General features: G+C 40.2%; 1 protein-coding gene across 5 annotated transcripts in view; it reads left to right on the forward strand.

Moving 5' to 3' along the window:
* The window catches only part of cadm2a (cell adhesion molecule 2a), a 599,539-nt gene that overhangs the window by 436,806 nt on the left and 134,896 nt on the right, over nt 1–27,837 (forward strand). For all 5 annotated transcript variants that reach the window (XM_062048684.1, XM_062048685.1, XM_062048686.1 and 2 more), the window contains exon 2: nt 11,954–12,103. In XM_062048684.1, the coding sequence (XP_061904668.1) occupies nt 11,954–12,103 (150 nt within the window). The remainder of the gene's footprint in view (nt 1–11,953; nt 12,104–27,837) is intronic.

A 27,837-nucleotide genomic window follows, 5' to 3' on the forward strand; every position in this document is an offset into this window, starting at 1 on the left:
TCACTGAAGGCATCAACACCATGAATGACACATGTGGAGTTATGTACTTAACAAAACAAGGTGAAATACCTGAAAACATGTTTTATATTTTAGTTTCTTCAAAATAGCCACCCTTTGCTCTGATTACTTTTTCGCACACTCTTGGCATTCTCTCGATGAGCTTCAAGAGGTAGTCACCTGAATAGGTTTTCACTTCACAGGTGTGCTTGAAATCACACCTGTGTTTTCGGCATGTTTTGCCGAAAACATTGGAAACCCAAGACAGCCACGACACCATATGCTCCACAAGTGCATGCAAACTTCCGATCGCGACTGTATTTGCAATGACAAGGGGGATAACCCTGATTTTGGACGCTGGCGGGCCGGATGCGGCCCGCGGGCTGTAGTTTGGGGACCCCTGCTTTAAAGAGTAAGATGCATGACGCATTCATGATATAAAGCCATCAGTTATGTGCCCTTGGCTCACACGAGGACCGTGAGAAGTCTTCTAATCTGGACATAAGAACACCCTTGATATCACCTTGAACAGATTACACTGAGGTCATTATATAGTGTTGTCCTTTACATTGATGGGGCTCAGTCAAGGGTTAATGACATTGATGTTCAGTAGAGGGCGAGGGAGTGTGCTCGCCATTTGATTTCAACACCACACTGCAGATTAATAGAAATGCCATTTTGTTGTTGATGTTTTTTTGCCACTTTAACTTCAGGGGATATTTCTCAAAGGGACAACACAAAACACTGACCTTATTAAATGATGCAGCAAGCTCCTTCTTCATCAGGGGCCAAGCTTGTGAAAGGTCTCCCTTTGTCCTGCCCTGCTCTGTCAAAGTGACATACAGGTCATTGTTAAAAGCGCATACTGTAAGGCACCCAGGGAAATTGCTTAAGGTACCTTTCACAGAATGTGGTTTGTGGCAAGTACCAGAAAAATACACAAGAGTCAAGGTCAGAACTTGGTGACACACACAAATATATGATTGTAGCTGCTCCAGTTTGTTGAGCCGCACAATTGGCCCTGACGCAATTGTGTGGATGCTGTGTTTATTGGATGTTACAAAAAACATGAAAAACAAAACTAATATGTTAAGAAATTAGGACTGTCAAATGATTAAAGTATTTAATTGTGATTAATCGCATTTTGTCCGTAGTTAACTCATAAGTACCGTATTTTCCACTAAATTTTGGAAGAAAAAAATATTTTTCCATATATTAGCCGTGCCGGACTATAGCAGCAGGTATATACGTTGCGGTACTAGTTATTAACACTGTAAGATTCTGTAAATGTTTATTTACATACCTTAATTGTTTCCAAACGGTGCTTGTAACACGGCAGTAAAACGGTTGATCAAACAAAACAGAAGTCATCGTCATGGACCCACGAGCTGCGGAAGCTCACTCTCCAATCAACTAAACCAGGGGTCGGGAACCTTTTAGGCTGAGAGAGCCATGAAAGCCAAATATTTTAAAATGTATTTCCGTGAGAGCCCTACAATATTTGTTTAATACTGAATACAACTAAATGCGTGCATTTTTAAGTAAGACCAACATTTTAGAGTATATTAAGTCTCTTACTCTTTTTTATTAACATTGTTATTCTGAACCTAACCAATAATAAATAAAATACTTCTTACCATTAATGCGACTTCTTGAACAGGTGCTGTAGAAAACGGATTAAAATGCATGAGAATGTTTTATATTTTGAACGTGATTTTTAACACTGTGATTACCAGCGGAATTATTCATTACTTATCGTGCGAAGCAATGTCAGCTAAGATTTATCCGAGAGCCAGATGCAGTCATCAAAAGAGCCACATCTGGCTCAAAAGCCATAGGTTCCCTACCCCTGAGTGAAACAGACTCAATAACTCCTTGGTCATGTTTTGGTGAATTTACTGAGGAATTTGTAAAACTGAAACAAAAACAAAAAATGCCCTTGTAAGTTAATGCTACTACTACTGACACACGTAAACGTGTAGCATATTAGCTGACACTAACGACGCTAGCGTCATTACATTACGATAACAAGTACAAATATGCATGAAAACACTCCTACAGACATCACACATGGGACGGTTTAGTAAGTATAAACAGTTTTAGTTATAATGTGAAACTTACAAATGTTGCTTGGAGTGATGAATGAAGAGTCATTACGAGTAGGAACGCTATGAACGGCTAGAAGACTGAACAGCACTCCGGTTGGAAAAAAAAAAAAGCACTACAGATAAATGGAAGGACACTGCAGCACCTGCAGTGAGCGAATTCGTCCAAAAGATGGCGCCATAGCACAAACAACAAAACACCCTCTTTTTGATGTTTTTTTTTATAAAATTATTTTATAATTGCCGTCAGCAAAAAAAAACTAAATTAGTCGCTCTGTTTTATAAGCTGCAGGGTTTGAAGCGTAGGAAATATATAGTAGCTTATAGTCCGGAATTTACAGTAATTGCAGATATAAGTTGTTTTGTTAATAAGTATTAGCTCATCAGCCTCAATAGTTTAATACTATCAGCATTGGACTGGACCATTTCTCTAACAAAATGGGCACACTCTTTTACAGACACACACGCTATCTGTCAAACAAACAAAAGATGCTTACCCCATCTGACACAGCTTGTCTTTGAATACAAACCTACTATAAATGACAGTTTAAATAATTGCCTGAGTGTGCGTTGTGGGAGTTTCTTCATTGGCTTTTGGGATTGGACTTGATCCGGTGAAGATTCTGCTCACAGCGGCAGCAAAAGCAGACAGCTTTGGTCTTGTCGGGAGACCCACCTGCAGGGCTTTAAGGCTAGCCTTGCCATCCTTTTCTTTGTCCAATTCTACTGTTTGTTACCACTTGTGACCCAGGCGCCTGTTGCCTTTTCCCACACTTACGGTGTGGGCCGACGGTCACAAACAACACGCACACACATTAATCATGCGTCAAAAAAATTGAGTCATTAAGGGAGCGTTACCTTGTTAATAGTATGATACTTTGACAGCCCTATCAAAATTGTATTTTATTTTTTCAATTATCTCGCTTATTTTTTATTTTTTACTTAGCAAGATGGCGCTGCATGTGAGTGTTTTTTTAGCAGTGATTGCTGATCTGAAAAAGTTGCTTTTGGCTCAAGTGATTTTAAAATATGGATTTGTTGAAATTTTGAAAAAAATATATATTTGTATACCAGTGTTGGGGATGCTGACATTTTTTGTTGTTAAAACTGTTTTTGTCTGTTTGTTTTTTATCTGATGCACCGCTGCTGCCCAATTTTTGACAGATGTCAGGGTCCAACAATAATAATAAAGTGTATCTCATAGATTTTTTTCCCATTAAAAAACTGAAGGGGTGTAAACAATTTGGTTATAATATATAGATAATATTGGATATATATATATATATATATATATATATATATATATATATATATATATATATATATATATATATATATATATATATATATATATATATATATATATATATATATATATATATATGTATATATATATATGTATATATATATATATATATATATATATATATATATATATATATATATATATATATATATATATATATATATGTATATATATGTGTATATATATATGTATATATATATATATATATATATATATATATATGTATATATATGTGTATATATATATGTATATATATATATATATATATATATATATATATATATATATATATATATATATATATATATATATATATATATATATCAAGCGCTATCAAGAGGAAGAAGGGACGGGGGTTCAGATGGGCTACTTGTTTGAAGATTCCCTCCTTAAGGCAATCTAGGCGCTTGATTAACGCATCCCTGACCACACCCGGGAACTTGTTTGGAGACGTGGCCACCAATTCAGTACTTACCCCTGGAAGCATGCAGTGTTCATTTTGTTGGCTTCACTGGGCCCGGGCTCATCTTGGATGGACTGATGCAAAGTGGAAGAGTGTTCTGTGGTCTGACGAGTCCACATTTCAAATTGTTTCTGGAAACTGTGGACGTCGTGTTCTCTGGAACAAAGAGGAAAAGAACCACCGGGATTGTAATCGGCTTAAAGTTCAAAAGCCAGCATCTGTGATGGTATGGGGATGTATTAGTGCCCAAGGCATGGGTAACATACACATCTGTGAAGGCACAGATATATATATATATATATATATATATATATATATATATATATATATATATATATATATATATATATATATATATGTATATATATATATATAAATCATCAGGAGATAATCTCCTGATGATTGAGGAAACCCTCATGAAACAGGCCTGTAGAGATGAAATAGTCTTGGGATTTTTTCCCACACATACATATTACGCTCTACCACGGTATCGAGCACTGTTTTTTTTTTTGGATAATCTAATTAAGACATATATATATATATATATATATATATATATATATATATATATATATATATATATATATATATATATATATATATATATATATATATATATATATATATATATATATATATATATATATATATATATATATATAGCATGGAACTGTCATAGGATGCCACCTGTGCAATAAATCAGAGCGTGACGTTTCCTCGCTCCTAAATATTCCAAAGTCAACTGTTGGCTTTATTATAAGAAAATGGAAGAGTTTGGGAACAACAGCAACTCAGCCACAAAGTGGTAGGCCACGTAAACTGACAGAGAGGGTCAGCGGATGCTGAAGCGCATAGTGCATAGTGCATAGACTTTCTGCACAGTCAGTTGCTACAGAGCTCCAAACTTCATGTGACCTTCCAATTAGCCCACGTACAGTACGCAGAGAGCTTCATGGAATGGGTTTCCATGGCGGAGCAGCTGCATTTAAGCCAAACATCACCAAGTCTAATGCAAAGCGTCAAATGCAGTGGTGTGAAGCACGTCGCCACTGGACTCTAGAGCAGTGGAGACGCGTGCTCTGAACTGATGAATCACGCTTTTCCATCTGGCAATCTTAAGGACGAGTCTGGGTTTGAAGGTTTCCAGGAGAACGCTACTTTTCGGACTGCATTGTGCCGAGTTTGAAATTTGGTGGAGGAGGAATTATGGTGTGGGGTTGTTTACAGGAGTTGTGCTTGACCCCTTAGTTCCACTAAAAGGAACTTTGAATGCTCCACTACACCAAAACATTTTGGACAATTCCATGCTCCCAACCTTGAGGGAACAGTTCCTCTTCCAACATGACTTTGCACCAGTGCACAAAGCAAGGTCCATAAAGACATGGATGACAGAGTCTGGTGTGGATGAACCTGATTGATATTATATAATTATTGGAGCCTTAAAAAGGTCAATAACTCATAACACAATTGATTTTAATGCATTATTATTTTTTGAGCGATGACACTTAAAAACAAATCACACAAAAATTATTGGGGAACCAAAAGGGTCTTACTCATTAAAGTGTTAAAAAATAAATTATAATTTTTTTTTACTGTTTACTTTTAACACAATAATCTCGAGATCAACTTCAGATACATCCGTCAATTATAAGTTGTATTTTTTTTTACGTTTTTTGTTTGTTCGTTTTAGGCCCTTCTTTAAAAAAAATTAAAAAAAACAGCTAAATTTTTTATATGGCAAACACAAAATATGCAACATTTTCCCCAAAAAAATATCTCAAAGTGCAATATTTAATGTGACGTAATTGGAGCCTTGGATAGGTCAATAATTCATAATAACATTGATTTTCATTCATTATTTTTTTTTAAAGAAAGAAACAGCCTGCATGGCAGCTTTGTGTTATTAGAGTAAACATTGCAACATTTTCTTGTTACATTTCACCTGTTTGGTCTTTCATACCACTTTTTATGTTTTACATTTTTTTAATCGTATTTTAAAATGGGCCGTGGTGCCGTTAAAAAAATGACCACACTTTGGACATCCCTGGTGTACATGTAAAGCAGTGCTACAGTTTTTGCCTAATCCTGCTACTTTAACAGAGATTGGATTTGTAGTTTATATCTATAAATGATCCGACCACAAACACCTAGCTGTAGTGCCTTTTTCACCCATTTCTCCATGTTGTATTCCAAGCATACATCATGGTTGTACAGCTCGGGTCCCGACATAAAGGTCAGCAGCTCCAGGCTGTCCGTCTGTCTGGCCGCACTTCTCTCTTCTTCACTGCCTCCTGAATGCCCAAATAAGGAAGGTTAGGCCACTCGGCTGCTGCTGCTTGAAAGGTCAGCAGAGAAGCATCTGTAATTCTGTCTTATGAGTACTTGTGTGCTACTTGGCTTTATACTTTTAGCAGGCGGTTGTTGTGTATGGAAAAAACATTCCGGATGCAGCATTGATGGCGCGTGTGGCGGCTGGGATGTAATGAGTGGTTGGGAGGCAGGAGTCCAAGTGGTTGTCGGGAAGGAAATGGACAATGGCGAAGAGGGGCTTCATTTAAACGTTTGGCTCATTTAAAAAGTTAAAGGTTGTTTCTAAGAGAGGGAACACAGACACGCTTCATCCTGGAAGACGTCGTTGCATTTCCATACATAGCTGTTGACCTATTTCAGCCTTGAGATATGAAGGAAATTAATCTGACCCCGCCCCCTTTCTCTCGGTGCACAATGGAGCGCCGGGATCAGGATGGAGGGAGGATATGAAAATGGGAGACAAAGAATGTTGGAAATTCATCCTTCGGGGATCAACTCCGAGAGGAAATGTGACACACGGAGAGCGAAGGGATAGTGAGAGACAGCTGGGGAATCGAGCGTGTGAACTGGAAAAGAAAAGTAGGGGAAAGCACGCGTGTTGAAGAATAGATCTAAATTTAGACATGGAAATCAGAGGAGAGCAGCTGCCACCTTTTTTCTTTTCCTCAGGAGATACATTTAAATCAGGTCTGGGTGGGCAGGAGGGAGAACTAGCGGAGATGGTCAATTAGGCACACATGCAGGAGCGCATTATTCTAATAAAACCATCACTGTAGCCCCTTTGGCCCTTTTTGGTCCCACTGGTCTGCTCGTGCTGGGGGATTCCTGGATGTCATCCGGCCTAAAAGACCTTAAGAACTTGAAGAAGATGCTTGTTTTGTAGGACAGAATGTGATGGAAATGGGTCATTGGGAGTATAGTGGTTCACATAGCAGACTCGGGGCCTATTTAGCATAATTAGTCCTCTGCTTCCTGGCCAATCAAAAGTGTTTAAAGGAAACAGAAAAATGGTGTACGCTGCCGGATAACAAACGCTATACTTGCACCTTAGAAAAAGTTTTGAACTACAAATGAAAATGAAGTCAAAACTGATAAATTGCTATCTCGGTGTGTTTGTTTTCTTTGTCTGTCTTTAAACGGGGATAAAGAGATCTCACTCTGTGCATCGATCGCAGCACCTGTACGCGTTTATCTAACCCAGGGGTCCCCAAACTTTTTGACTCGGGGGCCGCATTGGGTTAAAAAATTTGGCCGGGGGCCAGCCTGTGTATATATATATATATATATATATATATATATATATATATATATATATATATATATATATATATATATATATATATATATATATATGAATATATATATATATATATATATATATGTATGTATATATATATATATATATATATATATATATATATATATATATATATATATATATATATATATATATATATATATATATATATATATATATATATGTATATATATATATATATATATGTATATATATTTGTATATACACATATATACATTGTCTTTATAAACCGTTTTGTCATTTAACATCAATTAACATTGATGTTCATCAACATTTAACATTGTCACGTTATCGATGGGAAAATTCATTTTCAGACAATATGATTTGCCTGAGCGACTAGGAGACACCAAGATTAACAAGCGGTAGAATTTTTTTTTTTTTTTTTTTTTTTTAACTTGGGACTTCCTGTGGGCCGGATTTTGGATGCTGGGGGGCCGGATCCGGCCCGCGGGCCGTAGTTTGGGGACCCCTGATCTAACTGTACAATTAGCTGAACGCCGTTCGAACCTCTTTTCAGACATCACTTCCCTACTCGTGACTCGCTAGTGAGGACGTTCTGCAAAGTAACACAAATTGAGAGGTAAAAAATATGAACACAAAGCCAAATGTATTCCTTATCGCTGTATTTTCCCCTCTTTTAGCATTTATACGTATAAAATATAAAAATTGCGAATTACAATCGCATTTAAAGAAAACTTGCATTTAGTTACATGCAGAATATATGCTGGTCATCAGAACGGCCACAATACTGAGAGGAAAAAATGTACAGTAGGGAAGGGATTCCTATGGCCCCATTCTTGAAAAGGTGGGTTAATCATTGTGCAATGCAGTCTGCTGAAAATCTTGGAAAGCGCTACTCTACATAGAAACTGATACTGTGGTCAAAGTTGAAATTGCCACAAAATATGTCAACACTCTACTGCCATCTGGCGGCTAAAGTGGATAGTGCAACACCCCAATTCGTCACGTTTCATGTGTCAGGTAAACTGCGATAAATGGGGCCATGTGAATTGCCTTCTTACTGTAGCTAATTAGCCCATGCAGTGTGATTAGTCAAAACTAAAACTGTACTTTACCCACTTTTTGCGTGTTTATTTAGTATGTCTAAGAAGGCATGCAGTGAGAGTGGTGAGAAAGGAAGTGATCTCTCTGCAGCTTCATCCTACGTATGCTTGCCGTGGTCTGCTCAGCAATTTAATTTTTTTTATTTTATAGCTGATGTATGACTTACGGAGCTGTTTAAAACAAATTCCATTGTTGCATTTTGGTGCCTGCTGGCGTGTTTTTTTTTTTTTTTAATGTTTGTTGTACATTAAAAAAAACTTCTTGCAAAATGTATTTTGGATCATTCCAGCGCTCGCTCGCAGTTAGTGCGAGTGTGAATGAATGTTTGGTGGTGGTCGGAAAAAACACAGGCGTAAATTGGCAGCTGCGTTTCTGCCAGTCTACCCCAGGGCAGCTGTGGCTACAAATGTAGCTTACCACCATCAATTTGTGAATGTGGAGTGATTGAATGATGGGTTCTCAATGTCACACACTAGAAAAATGCACTATATAAATATAATTCCTTATTAGTATCATTAATATTATTCAGCGTGCTGAAAAAGTAAATTATGTTGATGCACCGCAGAACTGCTGTTAAAATTCCCTGAAAAAGTGTTACATAATGGTCTGCTGCATGTTTTTAAACATAGCAAAACACCGCATGTAGCATCATGATAACATGATTGTGCAGTAAATGAGTGTTTCCATGGTGAAAGTTAGGCGATAAATGCAAAATGCTCCTTTAAATAAAGCGGGTTGCACCAGTAATCAATTGCACATGCAGTCTTCACACGCTACACACACACTAATGGTACAGGCAATGTTATAGTTGAATAACTTCCAGTGACATGCGGTGAGGTTCATGGCTGGTGAGGCACTGACTTCATCACAGTCAGATTTACAAACATATGAACCCTAAAGAGTATCTTATTCACCAGTTAACGGGTTATGTTTAAAAGCTCATACCAGCATTCTTCCCTGCTTGGCACTCAGCATCAAGGGTTGGAATTGGGGGTTAAATCACCAAAAATGATTCCCGGGCGCAGCGCCGCTGCTGCCCACTACTCCCCTCACCTCCCAGGGGGTGAGCAAGGGGATGGGTCAAATGCAGAGGACAAATTTCATTACACCTAGTGTGTGTGTGACAATCATTGGTACTTTAACTTAACTTTAACTTTACACATACAAACTGTAGCACACAAAAAAACACATTTAATAAAAAAAAACGTTATTATGGTTTTACCTTTACTTATAAATGAGGTCCATGCGCCGCTGCTGGGCCACAACATTAGGTACACCTGCAGACTGCAGCACGGATTTCATATTTCAGTCATTCACAACTCCTCCAACACGAACATTATTGTTTTTGCACTTTTTGGCTTCTTATTAAATAACTTTTTTAAATAGATTCAATCTTGCACGTAGAAACTTTAAGTGTGGGCTTTAGTTGATATATAATTGCCACCAGGAGGCGGGATTACTGCGAGCCTCAGCCAGTGCGTCTTCGCAGACGTTTTATGATTGCTCAGCACAAGAAATACGTTACACACATACAGTTGTTGACAAAATACACTGTACATTATATACCTCAGCTAACTAAACTATGGAAATGTATAATATACAAACTGTAGTTCATATAGCAATACGGTCTCACTGCACAGCAGGCCAGTAGTTAGCCGAGTCATTGCGCAATCCATGGTGAGGCTCAAGTCAGTGACGTGCCTCAACTGACTGGTGACTCACCGCAAGTCTGTTCTCAGTATTTGAACGGCAAATGTGAAAATTCAGCGATTTTGAATAAAAATAATCTAAAACTGGTGAAGTTAAATGGAAAATAACTTTATAGTATAATCACTGGATACATATAACAATTTAATGATTTTTTTTTCTTTTTACATTTTTTTTCTTTCCATGATGGCACGTGAGGCCCCGCCTCACCTGCCTCCCCTGACTGCACGTCACGGATAACTTCATAGCTTGTAGCATAAGCGTGCTATGCGATGATTTCACCATTGTATTGTTGCGTCTTACAAAAAAAAATAAGTCGACGTTCTGCAAGGCAAAACTGTCGTCTTTTTCACAGGTCAAGTCAAGGCACGCGCTCGCCTCTGGGTATTGATGGACGGCAAAGCTGCAGACGTTCCGCTGCGTTTACGTCAGTGTTTACTTTATCACTTGCACGGCAGAGCTGCAAAAGAAAGGCGCTGGGGATTGCCGAACGGCAGATGGCGGCGCCGTTCCGTGGCGGTTACGTTTCGCTGGCGTTCCGCATCCTGTGGAAATCGGGGGTTAAAAATATGACATGTTTCCTTGTTTTTTATCTACCTGTTGTTATTTTATGAGAGATGGGTCTTCATGCACTTCCACAAATACAGGGAGGCCTGAAAAAGTGAAGTAGCATTGGGATGTACTTGACGTACAAATGAGGGTAAAGTAGGTGATGTGCAAAGAGAGGTAGAAGTGAGGACAGTGGCTGGTAAATCAAAAGGCCATAGCCCGCTTCATGCAAAACTTTCATGAATAAAACATAATTCTCTCCTCCCAACGCTCCGATCCATTTGCTTCCTCCTCCTCCTCCTTCTCTTTTCCTCTATCTCTTCTGTGCATGATTAACCTTGGGAGGCCTTAATCAACGCTGGAAATGACCCGTGCTCTTTGACTTACCTCCTCGCACCACCCCCCCACCCCCACCCCCCTCTCTCTCTCTTCCCTCCGTACTGTTGATCTCAATTGGGCTGTCATTAAATGCCAAATACAGGTAAAGGAACTGAATCTAATACTGTGGCATGGAATTCTGTCCTAAAATAATCCATCCGTATTTGTGTTCCCTTTATGATCTTCTCCTGGGGGGTGAAGATGAGAGTTAAGTCAGGGATGAATAATCTTCCTAGCCTAAGCCTTTATTCACACAGCCTTTAAAGCACATCCTCTGGGGATGGGAACAGGGATGGATTTATTTTTATGTACGTGTTCCCGCTCACACATACACACTTGCAACATATGGCGCTGTCCGTGGTGCTGAAAAGCATTGGGCCTCTCCACGGCCCTCCGAGCTTAACTGGGTTTACACGTGAATTGCCTAATTGTCTCGTGTCTTGGTGTTTTGTTTTTGTCAGAGGATGCAGGTATTGCCCACATGGGTCCTCGGAGAGCAGCTTTTAATTTGTTTTCTCCCAGCGTAGCAAGCTTTCAGGGTCGCTACCGCAGGCTAAATGCACCCTCGAATGTCACGGTCCATTTCAGTACACAGAGTTAAACAGGGTGTATGTATATACATACATATAAATGTATGTCGACCAACAGGGGGAAAAAAAGAAAACATATGCCCGCCACTCTTCATCACAACATGGCCGATTAACACTGATGATGATGGCGTTAATTGGATCTCACACGTGCGTCTCCTGTTGCAGGTGTCAGCGGTCAGTACCCTCTGGTGCAGAATGTCACGGTGACAGGGGGCGGGACAGCCAACATGACCTGCCGTGTGGAGTACAACGACAACACCTCCCTCCAGTGGTCCAACCCGGCACAGCAGACCCTCTTCTTTGGCGACAAGAAAGGTGAGAGGATGCATGTAGACAAGACTGTGTTTGTGTTTGACATGTGCACACACACACCTCCCCTTAGAAAGAATCCATATTCAAAATTATATATTTTATTTGTATTTGTCAAGACATTATTCAACAAATAAAACACAGATTGTTATTATTTTAATGATTATTGTTAACAAAAAGAATAATGCTCAGTCTTGATGGCCAGTGCTTATAAACCAGGGGTGTCCAAAGTGTGACCCAGGGGCCATTTTTGGCTTGCAGCTTTTTATTTCTGAAAATTAAATGAATTCATTAATAATGATCTAATGATTTAATAATGATTACATATAACACTAACAACTATTTGCTTGTTCACCTTTAACACAAAAGCTAATGTTTTTTTCAAATAGCTTTGCAAACACTTTAAATTGTTTTCTTATTTTTTGTGATAGAGTGATTGGAGCACATACTTGTTGGTCACAAAAAACATTCATGAAGTTTAGTTCTTTTATGAAGCTCTTTTATGAATTTATTATGGGTCTACTGAAAATGTGACCAAATCTGCTGGGTCAAAAGTATACATACAGCAATGTTAATATTTGGTTACATGTCCCAAGTTTCACTGCAATAAGGCGCTTTTGGTAGCCATCCGCAAGCTTCTGGCATGCTTCTGGTTGAGTTTTTGACCACTCCTCTTGAGATAATTGGTGCAGTTCAGCTACATTTTCTGGTTTTCTGGACTTGTTTCTTCAGCATTTTCCACACGTTTAAGTCAGGACTTAAACATGTGGACGTTTAAGTCAGGACTTAAGTCTGACTTAAGTCAGGACTTAAGTCTGACTTAAGTCAGGACTTAATTCTAGCCTGATAAGTCAGGCTAGAATTAAGGTTTTAGAATGGCCTTCCCAAAGTCCTGACGCAAACGTGTGGACAATGCTGAAGAAACAAGTCCATGTCAGAGAACCAACGGGGACGGCGTGGCGCGGTTGGGAGAGTGGCTGTGCCAGCAACCTGAGGGTGCCTGGTTCAATCCCCACCTTCTACCAACCTCGTCACATCCGTTGTGTCCTTGAGCAAGACACTTCACCCTTGCTCCTGATGGGTCGTGGCTAGGGCCTTGCATGGCAGCTCCCGCCATCAGTGTGTGAATGTATGGGTGAATGTGGAAATAGTGTCAAAGCGCTTTGAGTACCTTGAAGGTAGAAAAGCGCTTTACAAGTATAACCCATTTACCATTTACCAACAAAATTAGCTGAACTGCACCAATTTTGTCAAGAGGAGTGGTCAAAAATTCAACCAGAAGCTTGCCAGAAGCTTGTGGATGGCTATCAAAAGTGCCTTATTGCAGTGAAACTTGCCAAGGGACATAATATTAACTTAATTAATTATCAAATATTAACATTGCTGTATGTATACTTTTGACCCAGTAGATGTGGTCACATTTTCAATAGACCCATAATAAATTCATAAAAGAACCAAACTTCATCAATGTTTTTTGTGACCAACAAGTATGTGCTCCAATCACTCTATCACAAAAAAATTAGAGTTGTAGAAATTATTGGAAACTCAAGACAGCCATGACATTGTTATTTACAAGTGTATGTAAACTTTTGACCACAACTGCATACCTATATTTAGGGTCTGATCTACTAAGATCCAAATACCAGCGGGCGGAAGCTATAACATTGTGTGTACGATTAGTAGCCGTGTACAATTGATAAGTGGTGCAAAAATCAAGCCTTTTAAGTCATCCATTAGTTAAACATTTTTAAAAATGTATTGCTAAATCGATAATAAATGTCTAAAATGGTATTTTTGATACTGTATGCTGAAAATATAAGTGCCAGTTTGCACGTCCTTTCACGACGTGCTAAATAAAGACGCAAAACAGGGGCCGCAGAACAGCTTCGACTTTGATAAATCACACTGCGTGTGCTAAGTAACTGCATTTGCACTTTCTCCTCCTAGTGTTGTGAGTGTTCTGATGATCAGCATGCATATTCTTCAGGACAAAATGGACTGTGTTTCTTATCTTGCTCACTTGAGAGTGACGCAATCCTCTGCGCACAAGTTTCGAAGATAAAACGTTGCGTTTCAATACACGCACACCTTTAGTGGATCAGGCTCTTAATGGAAAACAGGTATTAAAGTGGCCCCTCTGCATTCTTTCATTCACCCCTGCTGTAAAGTATGTGTATTTATGTGTTCGCAGCTGTTACTAATGTTGTGGTTCATAGAGCTATTATATTATGGGTTCTTATGATGTTGCACATGTGTACCTATTGCTGTGGCCCTTTTGTGAAGACTTACAGTGAGACCATTTGCTGCCATGGCAACAGTAGAAGACCCTATTTTTACATTGTTGCCCTCACTTTTGTCTCTGCCTATGAGTGTGGCTATAATGGCCTCTACTATTGCATTGGGTGTCTTACTGTAAATCATATACACTACCGTATTGTTCATAAAAATATCAACATTGTGAGTTATGATATGTTTGAAATCGTCTAGAGCAGATTTTTTTTTCTTTCTTACGCCCCCCTATAGGGAAAGTTTTTTGTCACATTTTGGACATGCTGTTGTTCTGTTCTGTTGTCAGTGCTCCTTTGTTTACCCTACTTGTTGCTAGGTGCACTGAGTTTGACACACCTGTTTCTGTTTGGTGATTGGTGTCTACACCTGCTGCCGCCACTAATCACATCTCTTCTTATACCGGTTTCATCCCACCAGTCCTTGCGGGATTTTTGTTCGCTACATGCGACAGGTGTGTTTTCCTTTCTTGTTGTTTGCCACTGGCGACCGCTATTTTGGTTCTGCCTCAGCTACTATTTGGTATTTTAGCTTCACGCTACTATCTTTTGCTCCCGCTTATCATGCGTAGTTAAAGGCCTACTGAAATGAAATGTTCTTATTTAAACGGGGATAACAGGTCCATTCTATGTGTCATACTTGATCATTTCGCGATATTGCCATATTTTTGCTGAAAGTAGAGAACATTGACGATAAAGTTCGCAACTTTTGGTCGCTAATAAAAAAGCCTTGCCTGTACCGGAAGTAGCGTGACGTCACAAGTTGTGGAGCGCCTCACATCTGCACATTGTTTACAATCATGGCCACCAGCAGCGAGAGCGATTCGGACCGAGAAAGCGACGATTACCCCATTAATTTGAGCGAGGATGAAAGATTTGTGGATGAGGAAAGTGAGAGTGAAGGATTAGAGGGCAGTGGAAGCGATTCAGATAGGGAAGATGCTGTGAGAGGCGGGTGGGACCTGATATTCAGCTGGGAATGACTAAAACAGTAAATAAACACAAGACATATATATACTCTATTAGCCACAACACAACCAGGCTTATATTTAATATGCCACAAATTAATCCGCATAACAAACACCTCCCCTCTCCCGTCCATATAACCCGCCAATACAAATCAAACACCCGCACAACACACTCAATCCCACAGTCCAAAGTACCGTTCACCTCCGAAAAGTTCATACAGCACATATATTTCCCCAAAGTTACGTACGTGACATGCACATAGCGGCACGCACGTACGGGCAAGCGATCAAATGTTTGGAAGCCAAAGCTCTACTCCCGGTAGTGCGTCTGCTATCCAACTCAAAGTCCTCCTGGTTGTGTTGCTGCAGCCAGCCGCTAATACACCGATCCCACCTACAGCTTTCTTCTTTGCTGTCTTCATTGTTCATTAAACAAATTGCAAAATATTCACCAACACAGATGTCCAGAATACTGTGGAATTTTGCGATGAAAACAGACGACTTAATAGCTGGCCACAATGGTGTCCAATACTTCCGCACAATCCGTGACGTCACTCGCAAACGTCATCATACCGAGACGTTTTCAGCAGAATATTTTGCGGGAAATTTAAATTTGCTCTTTACTTATCTAACCCGGCGGTATTGGCATGTGTTGCAATGTTAAGATTTAATTATTGATGTATAAACTATCAGACTGCGTGGTCGATAGTAGTGGGTTTCAGTAGGCCTTTAAGAAGTTAAATTTTGTATGTTGCCTGTGTAACGAATGAAAAGCCTCTTATTTGCAAGCTGCTGCTGACGCTGCCTGTCCTGCCTCCTGAGAAAACAACCACGCTCCAATTCGACCCGAACGTAACGCACACAGGTCTGGTCTCGTGTGGCGGCATCATGCGACGCATCATTGTTTACTGTCAGTGTGTTGGTAAAAAGCTGCAAGCTGTCGTGCTTCTGGATTCTCTTGCACTCATTTGCACACATTAACCTTCGTTTTCCTACTATGGATGGCAGAGAACAACCATATTTAGAAGGTCAAGTCAAGTCACATTTGATGTAAACAGCACCGATTTGTTCAAACATTAAAGAAACAACAACTAGTACTGTACAGCGTAACCTCGATTTACAGACCTAATTGGTTCTTGAACAGGGTTCGTAAATAGAACAGTTTGTACACTGAAGTACACAAACATGAATAAGGAGTTCCAGCCAGTTTTAGTTAAAGTTTGTACACTTTGAACACAATATAAAGCACTATACAGTACTATATATGTAACAAACATAACAAGGAGTGATAGATCAACTTCCTGTTAAACAACAACAGCTAGCTTAGTTGCTTACTGCTTAGTAACTCTTGCAGCCGCCCTGCCAACACACACGCACACACACCGTCACTAGCCCTGTGGTGCACTCACAGTTCATTAAATTATTTAACTTTAACAGCCAGGTTGCTAAATGGTAAGGAATAAAACATTAAATCCACTATAACTTGTCAGTTAATCTTCTTGGCTTGCAGCGGAAGGGAGGGGGAGGTGAGTGACAGTGTCGACAACGCTGCGGATGCCTCCTGAATGTTTTAAGCCACACATCGCTTGGCCTTTGCTTCCTTTGGACTCATATTGAGCGAGCAAAACTAGACCAATTCTGTAAAAATGCTAAAAACAAAAACAAAGCACCAGTTAAATTAATCTAAGGTATAGTCATTGATGACGTTGATTTGAGATACAAGAGTTTTTGAGTTAAGAGCTCGGTCATGGAACCAACTTCGCAAGTTGAGTTACTACTGTACAAGCGCTGTTTGCGGTCTACCACTTTAAATATACCCTCTCCACGCTCTGATTGCCTCAAAGATTAGTTCTACCTTGTAATCCCTGTTGATGTAAAAGAAGGAGGGGCGACCAGTAAGTACTAGATGTGTACTTTAAAAACGGTGCCAGTGTTTTTTCTTACACTTCGAACCCTGCGGCTTATAAAACAGTGCGGCTAATTCACAGATTTTTCTTCGCTGATGGCCATAATAAAAATATTTTTTTTGTGTTTTAAAAACAATAAGCAAATACACTGGGGTTAATTATATGTGCAATGGCGCAATCTTTTGGACGAGTTTGCTCACTCCTTCCATTTCCAACTTAGTAGAGTAAAAGTAGAGTGCCGTTCAGTTGTCTAGTCATCCATAGCGTTTCTACTCGTATTGGTTATTTATTCATAACTCCAAGCAGGGTTGTTAAGACATGTCGGTAGGAGTGTTTTCATGCATATTTGTACGTGCTATCGTAATGTAATGACGCTAGCTTCAGCAGTAGCATTAGCTAATATGCTATCACGTTTATGAGGGTCTGTTTTAGTATTATTAATTTACAACGGCCTTATTATTGTACTGTGTCAGTTTCACAAATTCCTCAATAAATTCACCAAAATGTCACCGTGGAGTTATTGAGTCTGTTTAGCCGATTGGAGAGCTAGCTTCTGCAGCTAGTGGGTCAATGACAACGACTTCTGTTTTGTTTGATCAGCCATTTTACTGCCGTGTCACAGACACGGTTTAGAAACAATTAAGGTATGTAAATAAACATTTACAGAATATTTCTTGGTAAATAACTCATATAACAGACTAACAGAATAATAGACTAAAAAACTCCTTTGTCCCATCAGACTGTACAACTCCTCTCTGGGGTCAGGGGGGTACTAGAACGACAGAATTCTAGTACCCACTAGAAATAGTTTTTTAAAGTGCAATACATTTTCATAACATAGTCACTACTGCCTAGTTTCTCTTGTTATATTCTTATTTTTACTGTTATAGTTTTATTCTTATTGTTGCTTCTTTTTTTAAATTCTTAATGTTATATTTTCTATTTTATTTCCATTGATACCACCATTATTTACTTTTTACTTTTTAAATTTGTTCTCAATTCTGTACACTGTTGCTGGAATTTAAATTTTCCTGAGGGAACTCTCCTGAAGGAATCAATAAAGTACTATCTATCTATCTATCTATCTATCTATCTATCTATCTATCTATCTATCTATCTATCTATCTATCTATCTATCTATCTATCTATCTATCTATCTATCTATCTATCTATCTATCTATCTATCTATCTATCTATAACAACATACAGTATATATCTGCAGTTTATAGTCCGGTGCTGTTAATGTAAGGACAATTATTTAGTGGGTGCGGCATATAAACCGGTGCGCTCTATAGTCTGAAAAATACGGTATATACTGTAAAAATGCTAAGAAAGTTTAAAAAAAAATCTGCTTTGAACTAAAAACTCAAAAATCTACAATTTTTTTGTGCATTACTCAAAAACAGCGACTGAAATGCATTTCAACATGTGGGCGCAGCTCAATGTTTTAATGGTTAATAAGTAGAAAAGGTTTATTCCTGACCTTTTACTCTCTCTTCGGTTAAGTCCCCGTAAAGAGGATTCATGGATGTTATTTTGCGGGTTCAGACCCGCTGACTGATTGTGCGCCGCGGCGTCTCACTGCACCATTAGTGGAGTGTAATAGAGTATGAATCACACTCTCTTGTAAGTGTCTGGATTAAGCACATATGGGATTTACACGCTCTTCTTCCATTATCCTCTCTCTCACACCGGCTGCCCACTGGCTGGCTTGTCTGTTTTGTGTGTTTTGCTTGTGTATGCCTTTCTCTGCACTTTTTTTGACTGCATGCACAAGCGAATTTCCTAGAGGCTCAGTCAGAGCAGCTGTAAAAAAAAAAAGAAGAAAAAAAAAAAGAAGGACTGAACATCAAATTCAACAGTTGATGTGCTCTGTGGGTTGTTCTATATCGCCCGAGGGGCGAGAGGTAGGGGGTTTGGTTCGGGGGTGTATTCTGTGGCATTTCCAATGCGGAGCTGTGAGATTGGAAATGAAAAAGCGCAGGAAGTCGCTCCTATTATCAGCTCACAACTGACAACTGAGACCCCGCTATTGCATGGCAGTTTTTAGGGGGGTTTAGCCTCGTGTGTGTTCTTAGGGCGAGGGGATGTTGTCTTGCTGATCGTGGCATTTCTCATGCACGTGCCGATGGGCGCGCTGAGATGCCGAGTGTTTCCAAAGTGCCAAAGGCGGTGTGAGAAGATGTTTGAGCTGCAAGCGCCTGTGAGCGCAGTGGCTTCCAGATTAATGTTGCTTTCTGCCTGCTGGGAGGAAGATGAGGATTAGGGGCAGGCACACTGTTTGCTCAAATCTACACCACAACCACCAGTGTGGCTTTTTGTGTACTTTTGCTGAGTTCAAGTCAGTTTTTGTCCATTATGACAACATTCGGTACACTCGTCTAATAAAAGTGATTGAGAACAAGGACATAATGTACTGTTGGTTTCCATTGATGTTCCATTCCAGAATTGCTGATAAAACCGAGTCGTATGAAAACCGAAACTAAGTTTTCCCATAAGAAACAATGTACCGTAATATTCAGGATTATAAACCGCTATTTTTTTTCCTACGGTTTGATCCCTGCGGCTTATAAAACGACGCGGCTCATTTATGGATTTTTATTTGCTAACGGCCATCATGTTTTTATTTGAACAAATAGTTTTCAACACCGGACCTATGCAACTCCCCCTCGCAAGGGACAGGGGAGAAGAGGAGAGAAGAAAAGAAACGGCAGATCAACTGGTCTAAAAAAGGGGGGTCTATTTAAAGGCTAGATTATACAAATGAGTTTTAAGATGGGACTTAAATGCTTCTACTGAGGTAGCATCTCTAACTGTTACCGGGAGGGCATTCCAGAGTACTGGAGCCCGAATAGAAAACGCTCTATAGCCCGCAGACTTTTTTTTGGCTCTGGGAATCACTAATAAGCCGGAGTTCTTTGAACGCAGATTTCTTGTCGGGACATATGGTACAATACAATCGGCGAGATAGGCTGGAGCTAAACCGTGTAGTATTTTATACGTAAGTAGTAAAACCTTAAAGTCGCATCTTAAGTGCACAGGAAGCCAGTGCAAGTGAGCCAGCATAGGCGTAATATGATCAAACTTTCTTGTTTTTGTCAAAAGCCTTGCAGCCGCATTTTGTACCAACTGTAATCTTTTAATGCTAGACATAGGGAGGCCCGAAAATAATACGTTACAGTAATCGAGACGAGACGTAACGAACGCATGAATAATGATCTCAGCGTCGCCAGTGGACAAGATGGAACGAATTTTAGCGATATTACGGAGATGAAAGAAGGCCGTTTTAGTAACACTCTTAATGTGTGACTCAAACGAGAGAGTTGGGTCGAAGATAATACCCAGATTCTTTACCGAATCGCCTTGTTTAATTGTTTGGTTGTCAAATGTTAAGGTGGTATTATTAAATAGATGTTGGTGTCTAGCAGGACCGATCATCAGCATTTCCGTTTTCTTAGCGTTGAGTTGCAAAAAGTTAGCGGACATCCATTGTTTAATTTCATTAAGACACGCCTCCAGCTTACTACAATCCGGCGTGTTGGTCAGCTTTAGGGGCATGTAGAGTTGAGTGTCATCAGCATAACAGTGAAAGCTAACACCGTACTTGCGTATGACGTCACCCAGCGGCAGCATGTAAATACTAAAGAGTGCAGGGCCAAGAACCGAACCCTGGGGAACTCCGCACGTTACCTTGACATAGTCCGAGGTCACATTGTTATGGGAGACGCACTGCATCCTGTCAGTAAGATAAGAGTTAAACCAAGACAAGGCTAAGTCTGACATACCAATACGTGTTTTGATACGCTCTAATAAAATATTATGATCGACGGTATCGAAAGCGGCGCTAAGATCAAGAAGCAGCAACATAGATGACGCATCAGAATCCATCGTTAGCAATAGATCATTAGTCATTTTTGCGAGGGCTGTCTCCGTAGAGTGATTTGCCCTGAAACCGGATTGAAAAGGTTCACAGAGATTGTTAGTCACTAAGTGTTCATTTAGCTGCTGTGCAACAATTTTTTCGAGAATTTTGGAAATAAACGGAAGGTGGGAGACCGGTCGGTAGTTTACCATGAGGTAAGGATCGAGGTTAGGTCTTTTGAGCAGAGGATGAATAACCGCTTTTTTGAATGCTAGGGGAACAGTGCCGGAGGAAAGTGATAAGTTTATAATATTTAACACTGATGGACCTAATAATACAAACAGTTCCTTGATAAGTTTCCCAGGAAGTGGGTCAAGTAAACATGTTGTTTGTTTTATCCCACTTACACGCTGTAATAATTCCTCTAATGTTATTTCATCAAAAATAGAGAGACTATTTTGGAGGGCAGTGTCCGTCGTATATACAGTCGTATTTGTGTTAATAGAACCCAGTTGTAGCTGGGATGCGTTGTCTTTAATCTCCTTTCTAATGAGTTCAATTTTCTTATTAAAGAAATTCATAAAATCATCTGCCGAGTGGGTGGAGCTACTGGGAGGAGTCCCTTGTTGGGTTAGCGATGCTACTGTACTAAACAGAAATTTAGGATCGTTTTTGTTGAGGCGGATGAGATTTGAGTAGTATTTAGCTTTAGCTAAGGTAAGCATGCGTTTATAAGTTATTAAACTATCACTCCATGCTTGATGGAAAACCTCAAGTTTAGTCGCGCGCCATTTGCGTTCCAGTTTTCTACATGATAATTTATGAGCTCTAATTTCTTCTGTAAACCATGGGATGCGCCTTTTAGGGGCCCTTTTTTGCTTTAGCGGTGCTATACTATCAATAATTTCGCGCAAGGCATCGTCAAAGTTGTTAGTGAGGTTATCAATAGAGCCGACATAATTTGGGAATGGTGCCATTACCGAAGGCAGTAGGTCAGCAAGAGTCATCGTTGTGGCAGCATTAATGTTGCGGCCGCTATAGCAGTTATTATTATTATTAGCTTGTTGACAATGAGTCAAAACTTCAAATTTTATAAGGTAATGATCGGACATTACTTTAGTATATGGAAGTATCATAACTTTGGAGGTGGTGACACCCCTGACAAGCACTAGATCTATTGTATTACCGTTGCGATGCGTGGGTTCATGTATTATTTGTGTAAGACCACAGCTATCAATTATGGTTTGGAGCGCCACGCACTGAGGGTCCGATGGGGTATTCATATGGATATTAAAGTCCCCCATTATGATTATATTGTCGGCAGTCGTCACTAGATCAGCAACGAACTCTGAGAATTCACTGATAAAGTCCGAATAGGGCCCAGGGGGGCGGTAGATAACAGCCAGGTCGAGAGGTAGCGGTGTGACAGACCTCATAGTAAGCACCTCAAACGATTTATATTTATTATTTAGGTTAGGGGTAAGGTTGAAATTTTCATTGTATTTTAGTGCGACACCCCTCCCCTTTTAAGAGGACGGGCAACATGCGCATTCGTATAGTTAGGAGGAGATGCCTCATTGAGCGCAAAAAATTTGTCTGGTTTGAGCCAGGTTTCGCTAAGACCAATGACGTTAAGATTGTTGTCTCTAATGACCTCATTAACTAATAACGCCTTGGGAGACAATGATTTTATGTTTAAAAAGCCCATATTATAGGTATTGGGCTGTTTTGACGAGTTTTTGTTAAGATTATCCGTAGTGGCAATATTAACAATGTTGCGTTTATTATGCGTAGTGCACTTTAAATAGTTTCGACCATATCTAGGAATTGATATGATGGGAATTTTCTGATTGTTTGCTTGGTGCTGCAATAGACTGGACATATCATAATTTGCCACCTCAGTAGAATGCATTTCCACCTCTGACACAGACACAACAGAAAAAACATTATGTGAATTGTGTATTATTCTAAGAGAATTGCTATGCGTACATGGATTATCCAGCCTGGCGCTGGCTAGTTCTAGCTTAACTGACTCCTCACCCAGACTAACAGACATTGTAATTGCCTGTGACCGGGCTTGCTCTAGTGTAGTCAGTCAAGTGAGACTTAAATAGTAGTCTATGTTTCTAGACAGGATGATGGCGCCTTCCTGGTTAGGGTGAAGGCCGTCTCTCATCAGCAAGCCTGGTTTGCCCCAGAAAGAGGGCCAGTTATCAATAAACGTTAGTCCCTGTTGCCTACAGTAGCTAGGCAGCCACTTGTTAAGCGAGACTAATCTGCTATATCTCTCATCATTGCCTCTCGCAGGCAGGGGGCCAGAGACAATTACTCGATGCCTGGACATCTTTCTGGCGAGATCACAAGTCCTGGCTATGTTTCTCTTTGTAATCTCTGACTGTCTCATTCTAGTGTCATTGGAGCCAACGTGTACAACTATATTCGCATAATTAGTGGTGCGATTAGCCTGTCGTACGTGTTTACTAGGCCTGTTGCGAGTTAGCTCCCTAAGATTAGCTTCAATCTCAGGTGCTCTGGCCCCGATTTTGTCCACAAGCGATGCTGAGAACATTTTTCATGCGTTCGTTACATCTCGTCTCGATTACTGTAACGTTTTATTTTCGGGCCTCCCTATGTCTAGCATTAAAAGATTACAGATGGTACAAAATGCGGCTGCTAGACTTTTGACAAAAACAAGAAAGTTTGATCATATTACGCCTATACTGGCTCACTTGCACTGGCTTCCTGTGCACCTAAGATGCGACTTTAAGGTTTTACTACTTACGTATAAAATACTACACGGTCAAGCTCCTGCCTATCTTGCCGATTGTATTGTACCATATGTCCCCGCAAGAAATCTGCGTTCAAAGAACTCCGGCTTATTAGTGATTCCCAGAGCCCAAAAAAAGTCTGCGGGCTATAGAGCGTTTTCTATTCGGGCTCCAATATTATGGAATGCCCTCCCAGTAAAAGTTAGAGATGCTACCTCAGTAGAAGCATTTAAGTCTCATCTTAAAACCCATTTGTATACTCTAGCCTTTAAATAGACTCCCTTTTTAGACCAGTTGATCTGCCGTTTCTTTTCTTTTCTTTTCTTTTCTACTCTGCTCCGGGGTGGACCGCTAGCCTGTTCATCGGATGGGGACATCTCTACGCTGCCGACCCGTCTCCGCTCGGGATGGTTCCTGCTGGCCCCACCATGGACTGGACTTTCGCTGATGTGTTGGACTTTCACAATATTATGTCAGACCCACTCGACATCCATTGCTTTCGGTCTCCCCTAGGGGGGGGGGGGGGTTACCCACATATGCGGTCCTCTCCAAGGTTTCTCATAGTCATTCACATTGACGTCCCACTGGGGTGAGTTTCCCTTGCCCGTATGTGGGCTCTGTACCGAGGATGTTGTTGTGGCTTGTACAGCCCTTTGAGACACTTGTGATCTAGGGCTATATAAATAAACATTGATTGATTGATTGATTGATTGATTGATTGATTGATTGAATTAGCACAGTAACTAAGAGCTGCACTGTAGTGCAGGCTAAATAAGCACCGGAGATCGATCAGCCCGACCCCGATGGCTGTGCTGCCGGGCACAAGATGGCTGCACTGCGAGGCAAACAATGGGTGGATGAAACGTGTATACTCTGAAACAAGGTTCGTACACTAAATCATATTTTCATCCGGCCTTTGGATTGTAAATCCAAGAGGTAATACAATAAGCGCTTCGTAAATTGAGGTTCTTTCTTGAGCTCTATAGTGTTTGTCACCTTCTCAGTGCTGGTACTCGTGGTATTGTCAAGAATCGTCAACATTGGCTGTGTGCTTGTGTCACATTGTTCGTGACACTCTGGAAACACAAACTCTAAGGCTCTTGTTGACTTTGAATGGACTGTTACTGTATGTTGTAACTTTATTTGGCTCCATGATGTGTTATTTTCTGAAGAGATGAAGTCAACAACATAGGTTTAACTGTACTAGAAAGGGGGTGAAACTTGTGTGTTACATTTGCCGTACTGTTAACAATTAACTCGTTAGTGGTCTTAATACAGACTAAACAGTTTGAGCCTTAGCGCTATTACAACATTGGTTGAGTTGTTGTGCAATATAATTCTTACAAAATGAGCATGTGTTGTTTTATTTCCATTTTCTGGTTTGGTCTAAATCAAAATTAAAGTTTTATGAATTTTTTTAAATGATTTTTCAGATTTTGAAAATCTAATATTTTCTCCAGTTGTTGTCTGCTACCAATGAGCGCCCCCTCCTCTTTGCGAGTTAGGGAAATAAACGCCTCAGCTAGATGTAGAGCATTTATTGTATGTTAAAATAAAAAAATTGTCTTACAATGGAGTTCACACATACACAATAGTACCATACATGATAATAACACAAATAGATGCTAGCAATTCAAGAATATGCCTTTAATGCGTGAAACCAACTTCAAAATAGTCGAAAAAGGTTATTAAAGTTGTGCTGTTAGTCCCGGAGTTTGCTGGTTTACGGAAAATTGTTTAAAACTTCGAAAACATTCTGTGAGAGAAAGTTCTCTGGTGAAATATCCGGTCCATGGCAGAGGTCCCGGCAGAATGGCTCGGTTGGGTCAAGCCTTGTCTTGAAGAAGATGAGCTGTGTCAGCAGAACACCGTGCTAAGTGTCACTCCTGGCAGATAAAGGCACACAATTGCAGCAGCAATCCGCATGGTCTCACCAAAATTGGACAATTAGAGATGTCTGGGAAAATGTCGTCTGGTCTGATGGCTCGATTTCTGCTGCAATATTCAGGTGATAGGGTTAGAATTTGGTGTAAAGAAAAAAAATGAAAGGACAGAGCCATCTTAGGTGGTGATTATTTGTGAGGGTGTTTTTTCTTGCAAAATGTTGGACCCATTAGGATCAATCGAGCACGGTGTTGTTGACATTCTTTACCCTTTATGGTCACTTCTCTAACTGGATTCTTGACTGTACTCAGCTTCTTCAGAAACAAAGCTGGTCCTCAGTCTGGTGGTTCGAATCCGCAGTCTCCTGCCTGAGGGTAGAGGGTCAAAGAGAGGTCAGGTGCAGATGCAGAGATCCTTAATTTTGCTTCTGCTGATGAACATGTCTGCAGTGGTGGGAAGGCCACTCACCACGGTCTTCTTGGCAGCTTCCACCACCTTCTCCGGTGCCACGCCGTTATGCTGGTGCTGAGGGTGCTCTCCTTCATACATCTGCAGGAAACTCTTAAGGATGGAGCTCACAGCTTCCTGGGGAAGTAGAGACGCTGGTGTGCCTTTGTGAGCAGACAGGAAGTGTTGTGGCGCCAGGTCAGGTCCCTCAATAGATGAACCCCAGGAAACTGGAGACCATTCCTTCTTCTGGTGCTCCAATGGGCATGGGGAGAAATGGAAGTGTCTGACTTTCCTGAAGTTCACTACCACATCCTTGTTTTTTTTTACACTGATGCAAATGTTGGTTTTGCACCAATCCACCAGATGTCCTACCTCCTACCTCAATGTGTTCCCCTACTGATGTGTCGTCCGCAAACTTCACAATATGATGACTGGGGTGTGCAGCAGTCATAGGTCAGTAGTGTGAAGAGAATGGGGTTCAGCACACATCCCTGGGGGGTGCCAGTGTTAATAGTGAAGGAAGAAGAGACCGTGTTGTGGAACCTGATAGTCTGTGGTCTGTTAATCAGGAAGTCCATAGGACCCAGTTCTCCAGTGAGGGACTCAACCTCTGTGGAACGATGGTGTTGAAGGTGGAGGTGAAGTCTAGGGAGAGCAGTCAGACCTAGGAATTTCTGCTCTCCAGGTGGGCGAGGTCTGTGTGGACCACTGATGAGATAGAGTCATCAGTGGAACGGTCCTTCCTGTAGGCGTACTAATGATGGTCCACAGTGTCTTTTATGAAAGTCTTAAACTGGCCAATGACCAGTTTTTCCGAGCACTTCATGAGAGTGAGTGGGAGCTACCTTCTTGAGTGAATGACAATTGTGGTGATTCGAATCGTTTTTGTTCGTTTAGGTCAGGGGTCGGCAACCCAAAAAGTTGAAAGAGCCATATTGGACCAAAAATACAAAAAACAAATCTGTCTGGAGCCGCAAAAACTGAAAAGCTTTATATAAGTGTTATAAGGAAGGCAACACATGACGTAAGTGTCTATATTAGCTATAATAGCTTACTATCAAAATGACTATGCATCTCAGGCTGAATCAAATCTTCGTTGACACAAATGTTGAAATGTAATATCTATTCTACACATTTTTGTAACATTAGAAACCATTAGTAAATCAGAGGCTACTCAGAAGGTGAGATAACTCCTGGAAATTACTGACTTTTAATGGCTTTTAATTTTCTAAGATGTGTGTGTCCAAGTTAAAGGAAACGACAGGTTGTATTATTTTAATAGATGTATTACCATCTTTGGCAAGCTAGGTAACGTTTGCTGTGATCTGGAACAACATGGCACACAAACAACTATCTGAAGTGCAGCCAATATTACATACAGATAATGTGTCATGAGACATACAAATATAAATTATATACAAAGAGGATAAAAGTAATATAGTTCAAATTTCCCTACAAATGAGGCACAATGATGCAATATGTACATACAGCTAGCCTAAATAGCATGTAAACATTGATTAGCTTGTAGTCATGCACTAACCAAATATGCCTGATTAGCACTCCAACAAGTCAATAACATCAACAAAGCGCACCTTTGTGTATTCACGCAGAGTATA

This window comes from Entelurus aequoreus, linkage group LG05 (assembly GCF_033978785.1).
Source record: "Entelurus aequoreus isolate RoL-2023_Sb linkage group LG05, RoL_Eaeq_v1.1, whole genome shotgun sequence".
NCBI classification, from domain to species: Eukaryota; Metazoa; Chordata; class Actinopteri; order Syngnathiformes; family Syngnathidae; genus Entelurus; species Entelurus aequoreus.